The sequence below is a fragment of the Amblyomma mixtum genome, chromosome 2, assembly GCF_055824585.1.
Source record: "Amblyomma mixtum isolate Tamu chromosome 2, ASM5582458v1, whole genome shotgun sequence".
Lineage (NCBI taxonomy): Eukaryota > Metazoa > Arthropoda > Arachnida > Ixodida > Ixodidae > Amblyomma > Amblyomma mixtum.
In genome coordinates, this window is record NC_143013.1 from 22939704 (window position 1) to 22957093 (window position 17390).

Below are 17390 nucleotides of genomic sequence, written 5' to 3' on the forward strand. Positions count from 1 at the left end.
CAGATGGGCCGTGTGAATTCGGTAATAAGCTGCCATGAGTTACGACCGACGCCGCATCTGGGAGCTGGCTGCTGCATATTTTCTTCGTTATGGAACGTAAAACCGCTAATATATGGCAGAGACAAATAAGAAAACTGGTTGTCCCAAAGGCTTTCTAAATCCTACAGGATTTATGAGGTCTATGATTTATGATTATGATTATTGTTTATGATTTATGATTGTGATTTATGATTACGATTTATGAATATGATTTATGATTATGATTTATGAGGATTTATGAGCACACACAGTCTTACAGTACACAAGAGAAGGGTTCTGAGCACACTTGAAGACATATTTATTCCAGTGCTGATTTCGGCCCGCGCATTGCGCGCGTCTGCTTCTGTTATGAGGCACCGAATGATCCTCTCGCTCGAATGTTTCTTCCAAACCGACCTATGTTTTGGCAGGCCCATGTGATGTAGTATAGAGTAGGTTTTTCGTCGCACCAGGGACATTTGTCCGCGTATATCGTAGGGTGCATTTTGTTTAGTATATGTAGGTTTGGGAAAGAGCCTGTTTGTAATTGTCTCCAAGTGACAGCTTCCTTTCTGCCGAGAGATTTGTGCGGTGGGGGATATCGCATTCTTCTGCCTCTATAGTTTTGTAGTATGGCCGAGTATTCCCTTGGTGCTGGCGCGAGTTCCGCGGTCTCGTCGGATGCTCGGAAAGTAATGTATCCTCGAGCAACCGACCACTGATTAGAGGCGGACGACTTCGGCAGAGGCTCCTGGGGGTAGAACCAAGACGTCTCTGAAGATGCCCCCAAACCGCAGGAAAAACCATGAGTGAAAATAAAGTTTTCCCTTCCTTCCTTCCTTCCTTCCTTCCTTCCTTCCTTCCTTCCTTCCTTCCTTCCTTCCTTCCTTCCTTCCTTCCTTCCTTCCTTCCTTCCTTCCTTCCTTCCTTCCTTCCTTCCTTCCTTCCTTCCTTCCTTCCTTCCTTCCTTCCTTCCTTCCTTCCTTCCTTCCTTCCTTCCAAACCGACCTGGATAACATATTGTTGTTGCTGTGCCCCTGGACACGACAACATTGTATTCTGTCGAGGCACCGGAGACAGATTTACTACAGTGAACTAGAATAATGGTTCACTGTAGATTTACCTTGCTGTGTATGTTTACCTGGTGACTTTTTTAAAAAAATTTCCGCCTTAACAGCTGTCTCGTTTGCGGTGAAACTGCAATCTGAGCTTTCATATTGCGCTAACTTTAGTCTCACGGTAAGTGTGACAACGGTACTTACCTGGTTCGGCCACGCATGATGCAAGCTTGAAATCGAAACTCACCAACGACAGGTTTCTGCAAAAGGGCGGCGGCGGCGCCGTATGTCGTCGGCAGAGGCGCAAATGATTACTGGCTTGCATCATGCAACGCCGAACCAGGCCGAACGAGACAAAAGTTACCGCAGTACGCAAGCTTCGTGAGCAGTTTCACCGCGAACGAGCCAGCGGCTGAGGCCGGAAAATTTTTAGAGGTTACTATGATAACGATGCGCTGCACGGTATATTACAGAGTATGTGTTGGTGTCTCATTCCCGCTGTGTTGGCTCGTCACGTGACCCGTCAGCGTGAGCCACGACCATGGCTTTTTCCTCCATGGCCACGACAGTCTTTCCGTGAACATGCAGCCACGTGACCAGTACTGGTCACTACTGGTCACGTGACCAGCATTAGTCACATGATCCTGTCGCCGCGAGTATGGTGGCTACATGGAGGAAGAAAAAAACTTTATTTCTTTCCTTTCCTCCATGGGTGGCTACCATACCGCGAGCATGCAGCCGTCCGAGCGTGCTCTCCGCTCGGAGGTCGGGTCACTACTGGAATAGAGTTACTGTATATGCTACAGTAACTCTATACTGCAACTCTATAGCTACAGTAACTCTATACTGGAAGAACTGCCAGCGCCCCCTTCGACGTTGATGAGAGAAGAGGTTTGAATCGGCTAAAAGAGGTGTGGTGAGGCGCAGCGGACGCCAGGATATGACGTCACGCAGTTCGCGCCGCGAAAGTATAAAGTTCAAAAGCGTGCAATAGCATTTATATGACAGGTGCGAGCGCCTTTGAGCATAAACTGAGAAAAAAAATACAAATCTTCGAGCCAATTGTTGTTTGAAAAAAAAAAAAAGGCGGTACTCATTGAGTATACCGCCAGAACCACTTCAATTCGGTGTTTCTGAACGTTCCCTGAAATTTGCAAATCGGGAGACATACGCACCAAGTCCGTGGACTTGTCTACCAATGTAATGATCCTCTAACGTATGGGTATGCAGGAAAACGACAACAATGAAGAGGGTGGGTGATAAGAAGAAAAAGATAAAGAAGTGCTAGGCGCCATGAAACCTAAGTCGACAGCAACGGATGATGACACGAACAGCGGGGGCCCGCAGACTCTGTTCACGAACAGATCCGCTGGCACTTCGATGCAGCAGCGCCAAAATCCTTCGGCTGGCCCCACCCTGGATCAGGTAATACATTCGTAGTTCTTGCACATACGTACTGCTGCGTACTGCTGCCACGTGTGTCATTCTCTATAGGTCTGTGTAAGTCAACTGTGGCAACAAATGGGCATTATCGGGCTGCCTAAATGAAAGAGGCACTTTGTACATTGATATTTATTCGTCCAGAACACGCGGCCTCCGCTCTTGAGGTGAGAACCATTCTCATGATGGCCAGCGCATCCCTTGGGGCGCATGTTGGTGAGCGCCAACTACCTACGCAGGCGATGTTTCAGTGGAAATCTGGGCACTGCAGGGTGTTCGAGGGGTATACTCTCTTATGTAGGTGTACGTTTCTCTTTCAGCACCTCACACTCTGTCATTAAAAAAAAAACAAAAAAAACACTAGGCCTTTAAATTGGCTTCACTGCATCACTCGTTATTGAGGCAGGAAGCCCACTCTCAAGGGGCAAACGAGGCCGATTATAGAGCAAACCTCTATATTTCGGTTACCAGAAAGCACGTATTAAACACGCCTGTCAGTGCATGTCTACTAAGCCTGACCTCCTCTATACCTCTTCAAAATGTCTTATTTGGTCTCAACTCTATTAAGGGCGAAAGCCTTTAATGGCTCATTCTCCCGTCCGTCCGGCGTTATATCCAGCGCCTGGATGACGGGTGTCCACCGAGATACGAGGTCTGTTAGAAAAGTATCCGACCTTTGGCCGAAGAAAAAAAACTGGCATAACTGGAGCGTTGGAAACTTAATCACCTTCAAAGAAGTCTCTCTGGGGCTCCACATACTTCTCCCAGTGGTGCTGCCATTGTTGGAAGTATTCCGAAAAGGCCCTTTTCGGAATGGAGTTTAGCTCAGCTGTCGCTGCAGCCATAATGTCCTCTCTTGTCTGAAATCGCGCTCCTTTCAATGGCCTCTTGATTATGGGAAACAGCCAGAAGCCGCAGGGGGCCGTATCAGGAGAGCAAGGAGTCTGTTGAACTACAGGAGTCTGGTTTTTCGCCAAAAAGTCAGAATCAAGTGCGAGGAATGTGCAGGAGCATTGTCGTGATGAATGCGCCAATTTCCTGTTGACCTCAACTCCGGTCTCTTGCGCCACACAGCACCATGTAGGCGACGGAGGACATCCCTGTAATACTCTTTGGTCATTGTTTGACCCTGTAGGGTGCGTACTCGTGGTGTGCCACACGGAAGGAGTCAAAGAAAGCAGTCAACATCACTTTGATATTGCTGCGCTCTTGGTGAGCCTTCTTTGGTCTTGGCGACGTGGAATGCTTCCACTACGACGACTGGGATTTGGTTTCCGGGCCCGACCCGTACACCTAAGACTCGTCGCCAGTGAATATGGTGTTGATGAAGTCGGGGTCACTGTATGTGGAATTCAGCATGTTCTGTGAAACTTCAACACGAAGCTGCTTAAGCTGCTTTTGGTACACCGTGAGCAGCTTCGGCACGAATTTCGCCGCAACTCTCTCCATGGCCAAATCTTCTGTGATAATGGAATGTGCAGAAAAATTGCTGATGTCCACCTCTTCCGCAATTTCTCGGATATTCACACGACGGTCCCGCATCACCACAGCGTTCACTTCGGCAATGACCTGGTCACTTCGGCATGTTGATGGTTGACCGGAGCGTGGCTCACTCTCCACCGATGTGCGGCCGTCTTTAAACCAATTGTACCACTTTTTAATTTGTGTGCTGCTCATAGCATCTTCACCGAAAGCCGTACTGAATATTCCGAACAGTTTCCACTTGGTTGTAATCCCGTTTCTGGCAAAATTTGATGCAGTAGCGCTGCTCCTGTCGCTCCGCTATTTTCCTTGTAATAAAAAACTGACGAGAGCACTGCGCACTGCCTCACTCAAACGCTGCGTCCCAGCGACTGACGCTATCGGCAGGCGGGAAAAAATTCGTGCAAGCGCACGAAGGTTCAAGGTCGGCTGATGCAAGCGCGCTTGTTTCACATCCATCAGGTGTTGGAAAAAAAAAAAATAAAGTCGGATACTTTTCTAACAGACCTCGTATGTGAGACAGTTACTGCGTAATTTACTTTCCTCAAATACAATTTTCATTTTCTTCATTACGGCCTCTGTTTCTGTTTCTTCTTTCACTCCCACTTCCTCCCTTCCTGTACGGTGCAGTTCGGGTGTCCACCGAGATTACAGAGAATTACTGCGGCATTTCCTTTCCACAAAAAGCTTTGCTTTCAGAGGTTTTTCTAACGGGCAAGGCATCGCGCAGAACGGGTGGTGGCTTTCCGTGGACTTCCTGGCAGCGCTACAGCACGCTGTCGCGTCCCACTCCTAAAGACGGAGCTTAAGCGTCATTAATTAGTAGTTAAATAGTATTTAGTCATTAATCAGTAATTATCCATTAATCAGTAATTTGTCATTACTTAGTAATTCATCATTATGTGTGACGTCATCCAGAGGTGACGTCACCAGTGCCACAGAGGCAGTCAAAGTGGTGCGGAAAACGCTTTCACCTCTACACACTTTAGACAGTCCCCCTGAATTTTTCATCCCATATTTTTCCTCAAATACGTTGCAGAGGTTTGTGCTACTGACCCTTTCCTTTTCTACTTATTGTTGTTATTATTATTAGTGTGGCGCCGCAGGCTAGAGATTTATCCCAAGCTTTTTCTCAAATGAATACAATGAAATTCCCTATAAAATTTAATCGAAATTTCGGATGGAAATTATCCGTGTTCCTTTCTTGCCAAGCTTTTGATTCCTTTAACCCGCCGCAGTGGCTCAGTGGTAAGCGTGTTCGGCTGCTATGCCCGAGGACACGGGTTAAGCCCCGGTCGCGGCGGCCGCGTTTCGCTGGAGGTGAAACTCAAAAGACGGCCAGGCGCTGAGCGATGTGAGTGCAAGTTTAAAAACCTCAGTTTGTAGAAATTTATCCGGCGCCTTCCACTACACATACTCGGTGTCCCTCATAGCCTAACACGACACAGCGTAACGTAACGTGACGTAACATTGGCAGAATGTTTAGGGGTGGAATAGATTTGCAACATTAACTTAATATTGTTTACCCTCTTTCGCTTGTTGCCCCGCCGCAGTGGCTCAATGGTTACGTCGCTCGGCTGCTGACCCGAAAGACGCAGGTTCGATCCCGGCTGCGGCGGCTGAATTTCGATGGAGGCGAAATTCTAGAGGCCCGTGTGCTGTGCGATGTCAGTGCACGTTAAAGAACCCCAGGTGGTCGAAATTTCCGGAGCCCTCCACTACGGCGTCTCTCATAGCCTCAGTTGCTTTGGGACGTTAAACCCCAATAAACCAAACCAAACTAATCTTCCGCTTGTTATTCTTTCACTCCCTCCTTCATCCCTTCCCTGATGGCGTGGTTAGAGTGTCCTTCGAGATATGAGACAGTTACAGCGCCAGGCGTCGCCTTATTGCTTACTGGGCTTCCGTGTACACCGGACGTAAACATGGTGGAAGTATTAGCACCAGATAGTACACACATCAGTCCAGCGACTGAACAATATGGCGGCGTTTACGTTGGGAAGGTCTACACGCGCCTGATCCCTGTTCCTGCAGGTCCTGGAGCAGCTCCAGCGTGAGCAGAAGCGAGACGGCCGCCGGGTGCTCGTGGGCTTCGTCGTCATGGCGCTGTCCATCGCCTTCGTCATCCTGGTGGTGGTGGCTCGTGTGCTGATGGACGAGGCGCCGGAGCGCCGCCGGCCGCCCATGCCTCCCGCCCACGCCCGCCGAGCCGACGGATACGAACTGCCCGAGAACGACTCGGACGTCGACGCCGAGTCACGCGTCATCAAAGCCCTGCTCGCCAACCACACAGTCTTGCGCTGAAGCGCGCAGTTCGGCAGTCGCTTACAGTGTGTGTCTGCTCGTCCTCGGGTCGTAGCCGAATTTCATCTTGTGTAGATATACCCGAACTCACTTCAACGAGCGGGAGAGCTCTGCCCTTCTTCAAGTTTTTAGGGACATATACGTGGGCGTGAGCATCGCATATAGGTCACTCTTACAACATCGACGCCTCCTTTATTTTTTGTTTATTTAATTACAATATTGTTAGTCTTATTGCATAGCACATGGGGCCCATAGATTGAATTCTCACTGACGGAATGAAAAATAAAACAAAAAAGTGTCGTCTGCAATTAAGGAAGGTAGATTTGAGATAGAGACATAATATGGTTCGATGAAGTTAAGATCGCCGGCAATTGGAAGCGCATTGACGATGCAGCCAGCTTAATTATTTGTGCCTTGAAGAATGCTGTAGGAGGGGTGGTTGAAGTATCGGCAGTTTGAAATGGCATCTGCAGCATATTTTTAGCTTTGCATGTGATGTGCGTGTTGACTGGAACTCATGACCCAATTCATCTCTCATTAAAGCGTTTCAAATCGTAGTACCTGACTCACTCCTGTTAATATGCGAGCTAATAAGAACAGCGAATTCGTGCAAGCATGCTTATGCCTCCACACGGGAAAGTTGTAAAAAAACGTGGAAGCGTCCTGTGTTTATATCATCATCTAAGTCGATGTTAGCATTGGTGTTTGCTCTGAAAGCGAGAGCAGAAGTGGGTAACCTCGCTCCCACAGTTACACATAAAACGGTAGCTAACCCCAATTGTTACGTCTTGAAAGTGCGCTATTGTAGGAGCTGAACTGCTGATCTTAGTGGGACGAAAACAGATTAAGGGCGTCTGGAGGGCTCGTTTTAGAAAGACGTGCCCATACAGCTCTCAGGCCTCGAACCTTCCAGGTTCTGCAGATTTCAAATGCACATAATGAGCTCGGCGAAAGGACGGCACATACTTCACAAACAGCTTATAATTAAAAATTACTGCAGGCCCTTAAAACAATAGGCCCCGGCAGAGTATGCATGAGCATGTTCACAGGAAGCAGTGCGTCGAAAGTAATTCAGCATTTGAGCTATGCGAAGATGTTGCCAAACGTTGCCGGTAAAAATGTGATGTCACAGACGACAAATATTTCTGCACGGAAGAGAGAGAAAAGGTAGAGTACCAGTTCTTATCAAGTGCGAGGCCTTAGGCTCCAGCCCCAGCACACAAGGCGATCACAAGCAATCGAGACGCGCCGGCCGGCCGGCTAACGTGAATGGTAATAAATTCCTTGAAATGTATTGCCCTGCAGATTAGCCGACCGGCCGAAATTCCTGTAAGTGTAAAAACCAGGCAGACCTTTCCTGCATTCATTAAAATCTCTCCCTCACTCTCTAGATAAGTGTATCAAGCTATACTGTTAACAACTAACAAACAAAAATTATCGAGGGCACTTAAGACTACTTACGTCCTGTGAATGCGAAAGCATGCACTTGGGGTGTTAGGTTGCGGCGATGGCGAACTACTCTAATGCAGTGGCCAGCGAATCTGATCTGTTTGCGCCGCCCGAGTGTAAGTTGAAGACAACGATACGCAAACCCTGCGCGATATACTTGCAGTTTAGCGCGTGAAGTGCTGTGCTGTGGCGATGGCGTACTATATATACTCTAATGCTGTAGCCAGCGAAGCTGATCTGTTCGGGCCGGCCTCGTTTCGGAACTCCCTTCAGGAGAAATTTTGAAGAAATTTTATTTTTCTTTCATGATGATGAAGGCACTGTCGATGACGTCATGAGGTCACGTAGGTTTTCGGAACCGTCGGGCGTGGACAAGACAACGCCCGATTTTCCACCTCATGGGCCATTTAATGCTCTCACATTAACCAAAATTTTCCTTTCATTAAAGCCATAGATATATGAAAGCGCCTCCCCCGCGCATCGAGGCACTCAAGCTCCGTGAGAAAACTAGCGCCCTTCCTAACGTGGAATTCCTTCCTAATGCCTTGGTTGGGAAATCGAACCAAGGCACATTGCTCGCCGTGGCCTATCTAATCCCCACCACTTCCCTAATCCTCCTCCTCCCTCCTGGCGTGACTGGCTGGCGTCGCATCAACGGAACGGCCAGCTAGCGTTGGTGAGGCAACTCATAGATATCTTGAACGTTACCAAAATAATGATGGTGTCCTCAGGCTTAATGGCACATACCCACGGCGGGGGATTGGCTAGGGTGCATATCGGATACAAATATGGTTCTCCCTGCTTCTTCGCGGTCATTCATTACCCTGTGACCGCCGCAAAGGGCGCTGCAGTACTGGCCACGCTCTGTTAAATACATAGTTAAATAGGCGGCGGCTGGAGGCGAAGAGGAAGAAGAAGAGGAGGAACAATGGCCAAGAAGCAGCACAAGCAACACCAACGGGGCACTCAAGAGCCCGCGCAGCAGGGTGTCGGTACCTCTAACGCCACCCTAGGACCCCAAGACATGGGCGGCGCTGGCAGTCCGGTGATGTCAAGGGCTGCCCAGGCGGGCTACCCGTACGTGTCCAGCCCACCGCCCATCATCACGGAAGGACGCCTCGTCTACTCGCCACAGCCTGTTGTCTCACCTCGGTATGTGCAACACGTATGCGTTCGTGTGCATTAACACACTGAGTCGTTCACATTCCTCACAGGTGACCCGGTTAGGAATGAATGTCTTTAGAAAAGTGCTGCCGTATGTTTGCAGTGTCAGTCAGACAATAAAGAAAGTAAGACAATGTAGCCCTCTCCGCAAGAACACTCCATGAGGAAGTCTGGAATTCGTTCCTGGCAGTGAAGTGTCTTTTTTTTTTTAATGGGTTAGCATCAGAAGTCCCATCGTGAAAAAAAGTCGGTGTCCGGCGGCTAACTGTTCCCAGCCTGTTTACCGGAGGTATTCAGATACCTGGACTGGGAACTGTTAAAGATAAGAGTTAATGGAGAATACCTCAGTAACATGCGATTCGCTTATGATATTGCCTTTGCTAAGTCACTCACATAATGAACTGCGAAGTACGGTCAATGACTTATACAGGGAAAGCAGAACGATGGGACTAAAAATTACAAGTCTCGGAAGGGAATTGTTTAAGATTGGTAGCGAGGTGCTGGAAGTGGTAAGGGAATACGTTTACTCAGAGCAGGTAGTGACCGCAGATCTGGACCACGAGATTGAAATAACTAGAATAAGAATGGGGTGAACCGCATTTAACAAGTACTCTGAGATCATGAATGGCAGTTCACCGATATCCCTCAAGAGGAGAGTGCATACAGCTGTATCCTACCTGTACTCACCTTTGGGGCAGCAAAGTGGAGGCTAACGAAACGGGTTCAGCTTATATTAAGGACAACTCAGCGATCTGTGGAAAGGCAAATGATAGATGTAACGTTAACAGACTGTAAGAGGGCAGAGTGGGTCAGAGAATAACCTCGGGTTGATGACATCCTAGTCGAAATAAAGAATAAATGATCTTGGACAGGGCATGTAACGCGAAGGCAAGATAACCGATAGTCGTTAAGGCTAATGGACTGCATTCCAAGAGAAGCAAGGCGTAGCAGGGGGTGGCAGGGAGTTATGGGCTTGGCACAGGACAGGGTTAATTGGAGAGGTGTGGGAGAGGTGTGGGAGAGGTCTTTGTCCTGCAACGGGCGTCAGGCTGATGATGATGAAAGCGGAATGGCCCTTACTAAGAATGACTATGTAAAGGGCAAAGAAAAGTTGCTCAGCAGTAAATAATCTCTATTGAGCAAATAAATATAAGGCAAAGTATACAGGGTCTGTTCTGAAAGTAGTATTACTGGTTTTTTCCTCAGCGAACGGGCGGACGAGAGGTGGTCTGCGCGTGCAGGATCGTTGAAGGGGGATATTGGGAATGCTGGAGAAAATCGGCAGTCAGCTCTCGGCCCTTGATGAGACTAGGTCGCTAGTACTGTGAAACCCTGTCGAAACGTCTCGTCACGCAGAATCGTCGAGCGTTTACTGGATCAGCGATAAGCGATCAAATTTTGAGTAAATCTTAGTAAAACGGGCAAAGTGACTCACAACATGATTAAGGAGGCCTACGGTGACACTCCCATGGGTAGATCAGGTGTTTCTTGAGTGGCACAAGCTTTTCCGAGAAGGTAAGGAAAGAGTGGAGGAAGACGACCGCTTCAGACGCCCTTCGACCAGCAAGACCAACGAAAATGTGTAGCGAGGGAAACATTTACTTAACAGTGATCGTAGAATGAGTATCAGAATGATTGCTGATGACTTGAGCATTCCTCAAACCCAAGTTTTTGATATCGTGGCAGAAAACTTATCCATGAGGAAAGCGTGCGCGAAGTTGGTGCCGGGAGTGTTGTCAGAGGAGGAAAAGGCCAACCGGTAGGATCTTCATCATCTGAATGAGGACCCCGATTTTTTGCCCAGCACAAGGCGACAACGCTGCCTCAGCCCCCCTACAGCGTCGACTTGGCCCCGCCAGACTTTTTTCTATTCCCGAGAATAAAATCGACGCTCGAGGGGAAACATCACGGATCGGTAGAGGTGGTTCAACAGGCCGTGACGAGGGAGCTAAACAGCATTCCGGTCCAGGCGTTCCTGGAGGCGTACGAAAACTGTAAAACTCATTGGCAGCAGCGTGTAGGTGCGGAAGGGTGCTACCTTGAAAAATTGTAATCATGTGTACTATTCTCTTGAATAAATTTTGTTTAAAAAAATGAGTCCTACTACTTTCAGAACAGAGCATGTATAATAGAAAAGTATAAGAGCAGCAATTAAAAACAAGAAAACTTAATGCTAACGAACTGTCATGGCGTAATGGTAATTAGCATCCTGCAATTTTTTTTTCATCTTAGTATATCGTAATCATATATTTATATTAAAGCTGCACGCCGAGTGGTCCGGAATAATTTATATTGCGCGCGTTGTTGCTAAACGTGCTCCGAGGTGCCTATGCACAAACGATCTTTTAGCTTTAGTTCCATGAAAATGCGGCTGCCGAAGCAGGGTTCAAACCCACGACTTCGTGCGCAGTAGCAGAGCACCTGTATGTGTCAGTGCCAGCGATTCACTGGTGAACCGAAGCTCACTGCTGAATCTGCAGGTCCCCCCACACGGGGCCGGGGAGTCCCGGCTACCACTCGGGCGTCCCGATGATCGCCGAAGAGCTGCGCCACAAGCAGCTGGTCGCCAAGAACCGCGTCATCATCACCTCGGTCGTCGTCCTCGTCGGAGTGGCGCTCATTGTCCTCATCGTGTGGGCCCGCCTCTGGCGCGACGAGGCGGTGGTCAACCGAGAACCACCGCCGGTCACCACGTCCGTCTACGCCAGGGTCGGACGCGAGGCCGGACGACGTCACGAAGCAACCGGCTTCCTGCCTGGCGCGGCGTGACGACAGCAGCAGGAATATTTTGGGGAGTGACTACCCGGGATACTGCTATGCAATTATTCCTTAGTTTATTCATTCGTCCATTGCAATTATAGGGGCTATGTGTGCGTTTAGCCACGCATCTGATTCATTGTTCTTTTAAATTTACATGTGACATACGCAGCAGGTAGATAAAAGTTCGTTTCTTAAAAGACAGCGGCTTCAGCTCATATGCTGCATTTTCACATTGTGGATGAGAGGGAGGAGGAAAATGACTCTTGTCGCGTGCACTCTGCCCAGACTCGACGCACCGCAACGCAGCAATGCTACTTTTTTGTTTTGGTAAAACGTTAGTCCATAGTTCATTTTTTTTCTAACGTTTATGAAATGTTACAAATAAACGTTGGAATAAACTTTCCCTAAAATCAATCAAACATTCAAGATAAATATATGAACCTTCACTAAAATGGCAAATAAACTCTTCAAGAGTGTGCAGGCCCGCCAGTTGCGAAGATACACAACATTAATCAGCGTTTTGCAAGGACCAACAACGATGGCGACACTTGAGTTCAGCAATACACCCAGTACCCTTACATATGCCCCTCATCACCTCCGAGCGGACACCGCAGAGCCAAGCTATACCCATTATTGAAGGGTGCCCCATGAGTTATAGAGGTGAATGGGTAATAAGCCAAGCTTTCTAACAAAAAATTGGCGGAGGCTTAGCTTGGTTAAGCCCGGTAGGTAGCGAAAGCAAACGAGGCCTTGGTCGAAACACCTTATATATACACATACACACGTAATCTTCTCTCATAAATGGAAGGGAAGGAGAGAGAGAGAGAGAGCAGCAGCGGCGTGGTTACCCTGGGACTGCGGCGACGAGCCGAGCTGGTCTCCAGTTTTCTCTCCGCTTGGTGTGACGTCACCACAGCGAGCGCCTCCTCGCGGCTGCGGCTCGCAGCACAGATGCGCGGCGCGACGTGGTAACCCTGGGACCGCGCCGACGAGCCGAGCTGCTGGCAGATGGGAGGCCGTGCTGCACAGCTCACAGCCGGAGGTTCAGCTCCGGATGGTGACCTGGGCCACAGAGGTCGCCAGGGCCCATGGGCTCCTGGCCACCTAGCGCGACCGCGAGGGCCCACCTGTTCCTGCAAACCCCTTATCCTTATCCCCACCCTCACTGGCTTCCTTTTAAGGGTTGCTTAATAAAAGTTTTTCCTCCTCCTCCTCCAGTTTCCTCTCCGCTTGGTCTGACGCCACCGATGGATGGATGGATGGATAGGAGCGCCCCCTTTGAAACGGGGTGGTGGCAATTGCCACCATGCTCAGCTTTTCTTTATTTATTATTTATTTTTTTTGTTTACTGTGTTGGCAATTCTCATTAAGATTCTCCATCACCTTTGCCTACGGTTTCCTACTATTCTAACCTTATGCCACATCTCTGGTGGACGCCACCACAGCGAGCGCCTCCTCGCGGCTGCGGCGCGCAGCAGCTGCGCGGCGCGACGTGGTTACCCTGGGCCGCGCCGACGAGCCGAGCTGGTCTCCAGTTTTCTCTCCGCTTGGTGTGACGTCACTAAGGGGGTCGTCTAAAGGTCAAACGTGGTTACCGCCGGGACCACGCTGACGGTTCAAAACCTGGCGTAGTATTACTTTCGCAATAAAAATGGGGCTGTGCATGCAAAATGTGGTAGGAGCAATATAATCGGTGATGCTCCAATCGGTGATGCGGAGCAAGTTTTCTTGCTCATCGAAACTGAAGAGCGTGCTTCAATGGGCGATTTAGATTTAGATCCTGAATTCTGATTGGGCCGCGACGTTATGTTCCCTAGACTCCTTAGACATATTCCTCTTTCGCATATTCTGAGAGCTGCTCCGGATCGCCGACCGGAATACGCCATAAAATATCTATTCCAGAGCACTGCTAGTTGAAGAAGATCTTTACTGCGAGCACAAAGGGAAAAGTTCTGGGGCACAATGCTCGAAATATAGGTGCAATGTTTTATAAATATGATTTAATATTATGATGACATATAGAACACAGTATTAGGAAAATGTTCAGATTGAACGTTAAACTAATGCTTCCCCAAAATATATAACAAATTATTTGATAATTTTTAACATAACGTTTAGAATACTGCATTAGCAAAACGTCTACGTTAAGTGGCGTTGTTTGTAACATTAGCTTTCTGAGGTGGCGGAGATCCACCTCAGCGGCCTACGTGAAACACTTGGGACATGTTCTAGGCACTGCATCTTCCTGAGAGCCCATCGGCACGTCACCGATGGAGTAAGGCCCGCCCCAGCCCTTATCCTTCGGAGAGGTACCTCCACCAATCTCGTTATGAAGGAGGAGGTAAGTGCACAGGACAATTAGGGCACGTGTTCTTCTTATGGAGGACAAGGTGGGAAGAGCGGAGCTGTGATCAAAAGGGAGGCTGGTGGGGGAGGCATCCACCACCATTACACCCCAACCTTCCAGAAGGCCTGCCCCGAGAAAGTTTTACCGAGAAAGTTGTTTCTGGGACATTTAACTCTGGAGCAGTGTCAGCCTGCCCGGTGACGTCACATTTGGCGGGAACACGCCGTCGCGTGACGCAGCCGTTGGCTCTTGTGCTTCAGCTATTGCTCCTATTTCGAAAAGGAAATGCCGATAACAACAGCGGCAGCGACAAGCAGCTCTCGCTGAGTTCTGCGCCTTAAGCCCTGTTTATATGAACCAGATAACATTGGGTCGAGTCGGGGGTCGGGTTGATCAAGGTCAACCTAACTCGACGACTGCAATTTTCCATGAACTCGATTTTAGCGAGTCGGGACCGGTTCTACTGCAGCGACACCAAGTGTCGAGCGGCGCAATGCGAGCGTGCAGTGGCAGTCTCCTAAGATTGCGGAACGTTACCGGTGTCCCGGAGGCGCGATGGCCCAAGCGAAAAACAGATTCGCATTTATCCTCTTCCCTCCCGCTGACCCTACTCTTTGACTCGCCAGCGTTCACAAGCACGTTGGGGCAAGGTCGTGTTGAGTCAACCTATCCCCTGCGGCGGAGTTGACTGAACCCGACCCGTCGTCTCCCCAACTCTACTCGGCGCGCGTTTACATGAACCCAATAAAACCTGTTTTCGACTCAACCCGACACTGTCGAGTTCATGTAAACGCCGGTGATGATGATGATGATGTCCTCAGGCTTAATGGCACATACCCACGGCGGGGATAACGCATTGAAACTTCTTTTTTCATTTTATCGTGGTAGGAGGAGGAGGAATAACATTTGTTTCCGCCGAATATGGCGCGGCAGCCACCTCCGGGTCCACACGCAGGCGTCCAGGGAGGCAGTCTGTCGCACGGCGGCCGGAGGACATCCGACCCCGTCTAGGAGAAGAGGTCTTCAGCCTCGGCCGCCAGGCGGACGGCGAAGGTACGTTTCTGGCAACACGAGAGGAATGCGCTCGGCGCTCGTGCGGTGATCATGCAGGACTACGCGTGAGCGCGCGACAGCTATCGAAAAAGAACAAGAAGCTGCGTCCGTCTTTCTCCAGTCAACCAACCAAGTCAGTACTGTTCCAAGGCCGACAAGACCGATGCAACCCGCGAAAATGGCCACCGAGCAGCTGCGAGGCTCCGCGAAATCATCGCGGCAGCCAAGTCCCCGCCACTCCCGCGATATAGTGTCCACCCGTGACAGGGGCGTCGGTGCCCCTGGATCTGTTGGCGGCAGCGGCGTCGCCACGCCGGTGCAGGTCGCCCTCGGAGGCAGCGGTCGCTGCTCGCGTTCGCCCTCGCTCTCCCTCGTTCTCGACGAGATGCAGCGAGAGCAGGCACGCGACAAGCGGCGTGTCATCATCGGCTCCGTGCTGACGCTCGGCTCCGTGCTCCTGGTCCTGGTGGTGCTCATCGTGTGGCTGCTCACCTCGTCTCCGTACAAGCAGCCCACCACTATCCAGGCGATGGGGTCCAAGGAGGGCGCACCTCGGTCGGCGGAGCGTCTCAACGCCTCCAGCCTCGGAGCCGGAAGCGACGACGACGACAGCGGATGGTGGGACTTCAGGAGCCGAGCTGGACCCCACAAGAGTAGGTCGAGACTGGGCAGTGCGACAGACCATGCGGCGTTGGACAAAATGTAGGCCGCTCTAGGGGCCTCTGCGCCCCAGTCTTGACCCCAACCATGTGTCGCACGACCGGAAGGGGATCTTGAGCTGGGGTGGACGACGCTGAGAACAAGACTGCACGTCATGCAATGCTTTGAGAAGTCAGCATATGCGCTTGGGACTTACGCACCGCATGACGGAGACCTTGTTAACCTGTTTTTGTTTTTTTTTTAGTTGCTACGAGTCTGAAGGGCGAAAACAGTCGAATGGGAGGAAACCTTCCAATTCTTTTATGTATATATAAGCTTCTCGTTTCAGATAACGCATACCATTAAGGACAATTAAAGGCCAATTTATGTGTTGATTCAGACGCTCATTCATGTTAGCGCTATCTAAATAATGCGCATGCGTTCGAGAGGAGTGACTGAATTCGTCAGCGATGGTGCTGTCGGGGTTCTCATCGAAGTGGTCAAACACCACTTCATTGCTGAGGCCTCGAATGAGTGCCTTACTATGCGAACTTCAGGCAACGCTTTTTGCCGCATTCTCAGGAGACCACGCGGTATCTACCGTAATTTTCGGTAAACAGTCCGCACGAGGTGTCCGCTGGACTCAATTTATGCTCGAGAAACTGCATAGTCCGCGAAGCACAAAATAACCTTTAAACACTTATATTTCGCGATCTGTATACCGAAAACTACGGCGCTAAGTCTGCTCTGCATTATTCGAACTCTAAGGCTACTGGATATTCTTCGCGTTGTGCAGGGTATGGCGTAAGGGGAGATTTTTTTAATACACTGGACGCTGACGGGATGAAGACAGTAATTCGAATAAACCGAAAATTCGAATTCAGCTGGTTCGAGGTAACGAGAGTCCCATCTGTCCGCGACTTGTGCGTCGAGGACGCAGGACCGAATCCCAGCGGCGGCTGCCGCGTTTAGATGAAGGCAAAACGCAAAGGACACCTGTATGTGCTGTGCGATGTCAGTGCATGTTAAACAACTCCACGTGGTCGTAATTAATCCAGAGCACTTCACTACGAACCTTTCTAACCTCCTTCTTTCACGCCTTCTTCCATCCCTTCCCTCACGGAGTAGTTGAGGTGTCCAAGCAGCGCTACAGTGACCGCGCCTTAACTTTCCTCAAAACAAATTATCTTCATGGAGCTGGAGTTTACCCGCCGCGCGGTGGCTCAGTGGTTAGAGCGCTTGTCTACTGAGCCGGCACCTCTTTCTCTCTTTCTTCTTTGCACTCCCACGTTCCTCCCTTCCCTTACGGCGCAATTCGGGTCTCCACCGAGATGTGAGAATTATTGCGCCATTACCTGAACCGCGCCGTATTGGAAGCGATAAAGGAGGGAGTGAAAGAAGGAAGAGAGAAAGAGCTGCCGTAGTGCAGGGTATCCGGAATAATTTTGACCACCAGGAAATGCTAATTTAACGTGCACTGACATCGCACTGCGCACGGGTTAGCAACAGCGGTTAAGGGCTTGTTCTCTGGTCTTCACGTGGTAGTATAGTAGTGGTTGCGCGTCACTCGCAGCGGTTTCCGTGGCAACCACTGAAACCACTCGGAGGTTGGTTACCTCTGAAAGAAGAGGCCATGGCGAGAGCGGGAGAGTGCTTAACCTAAGCGTGGTTCAGGA

At 49.8% G+C, this 17390-nt stretch overlaps 2 protein-coding genes across 2 annotated transcripts; both read left to right on the forward strand.

Annotated features, from left to right (window-relative positions):
• Positions 1 to 2296: 2296 nt before the first annotated feature.
• Positions 2297 to 6805, forward strand: LOC149358684 (uncharacterized). Its single transcript, XM_089568888.1, has 2 exons — positions 2297 to 2501; positions 6033 to 6805. The coding sequence occupies exons 1-2, from the start codon at positions 2370 to 2372 to the stop codon at positions 6300 to 6302; spliced, it is 402 nt and encodes a 133-aa protein (XP_089425014.1). The 5' UTR covers positions 2297 to 2369; the 3' UTR covers positions 6303 to 6805.
• Positions 6806 to 8679: 1874 nt separating this feature from the next.
• On the forward strand, positions 8680 to 11961 carry LOC149358685 (uncharacterized). Its single transcript, XM_089568889.1, has 2 exons — positions 8680 to 8903; positions 11396 to 11961. The coding sequence occupies exons 1-2, from the start codon at positions 8680 to 8682 to the stop codon at positions 11682 to 11684; spliced, it is 513 nt and encodes a 170-aa protein (XP_089425015.1). The 3' UTR covers positions 11685 to 11961.
• The last annotated feature ends 5429 nt before the right edge of the window (positions 11962 to 17390 follow it).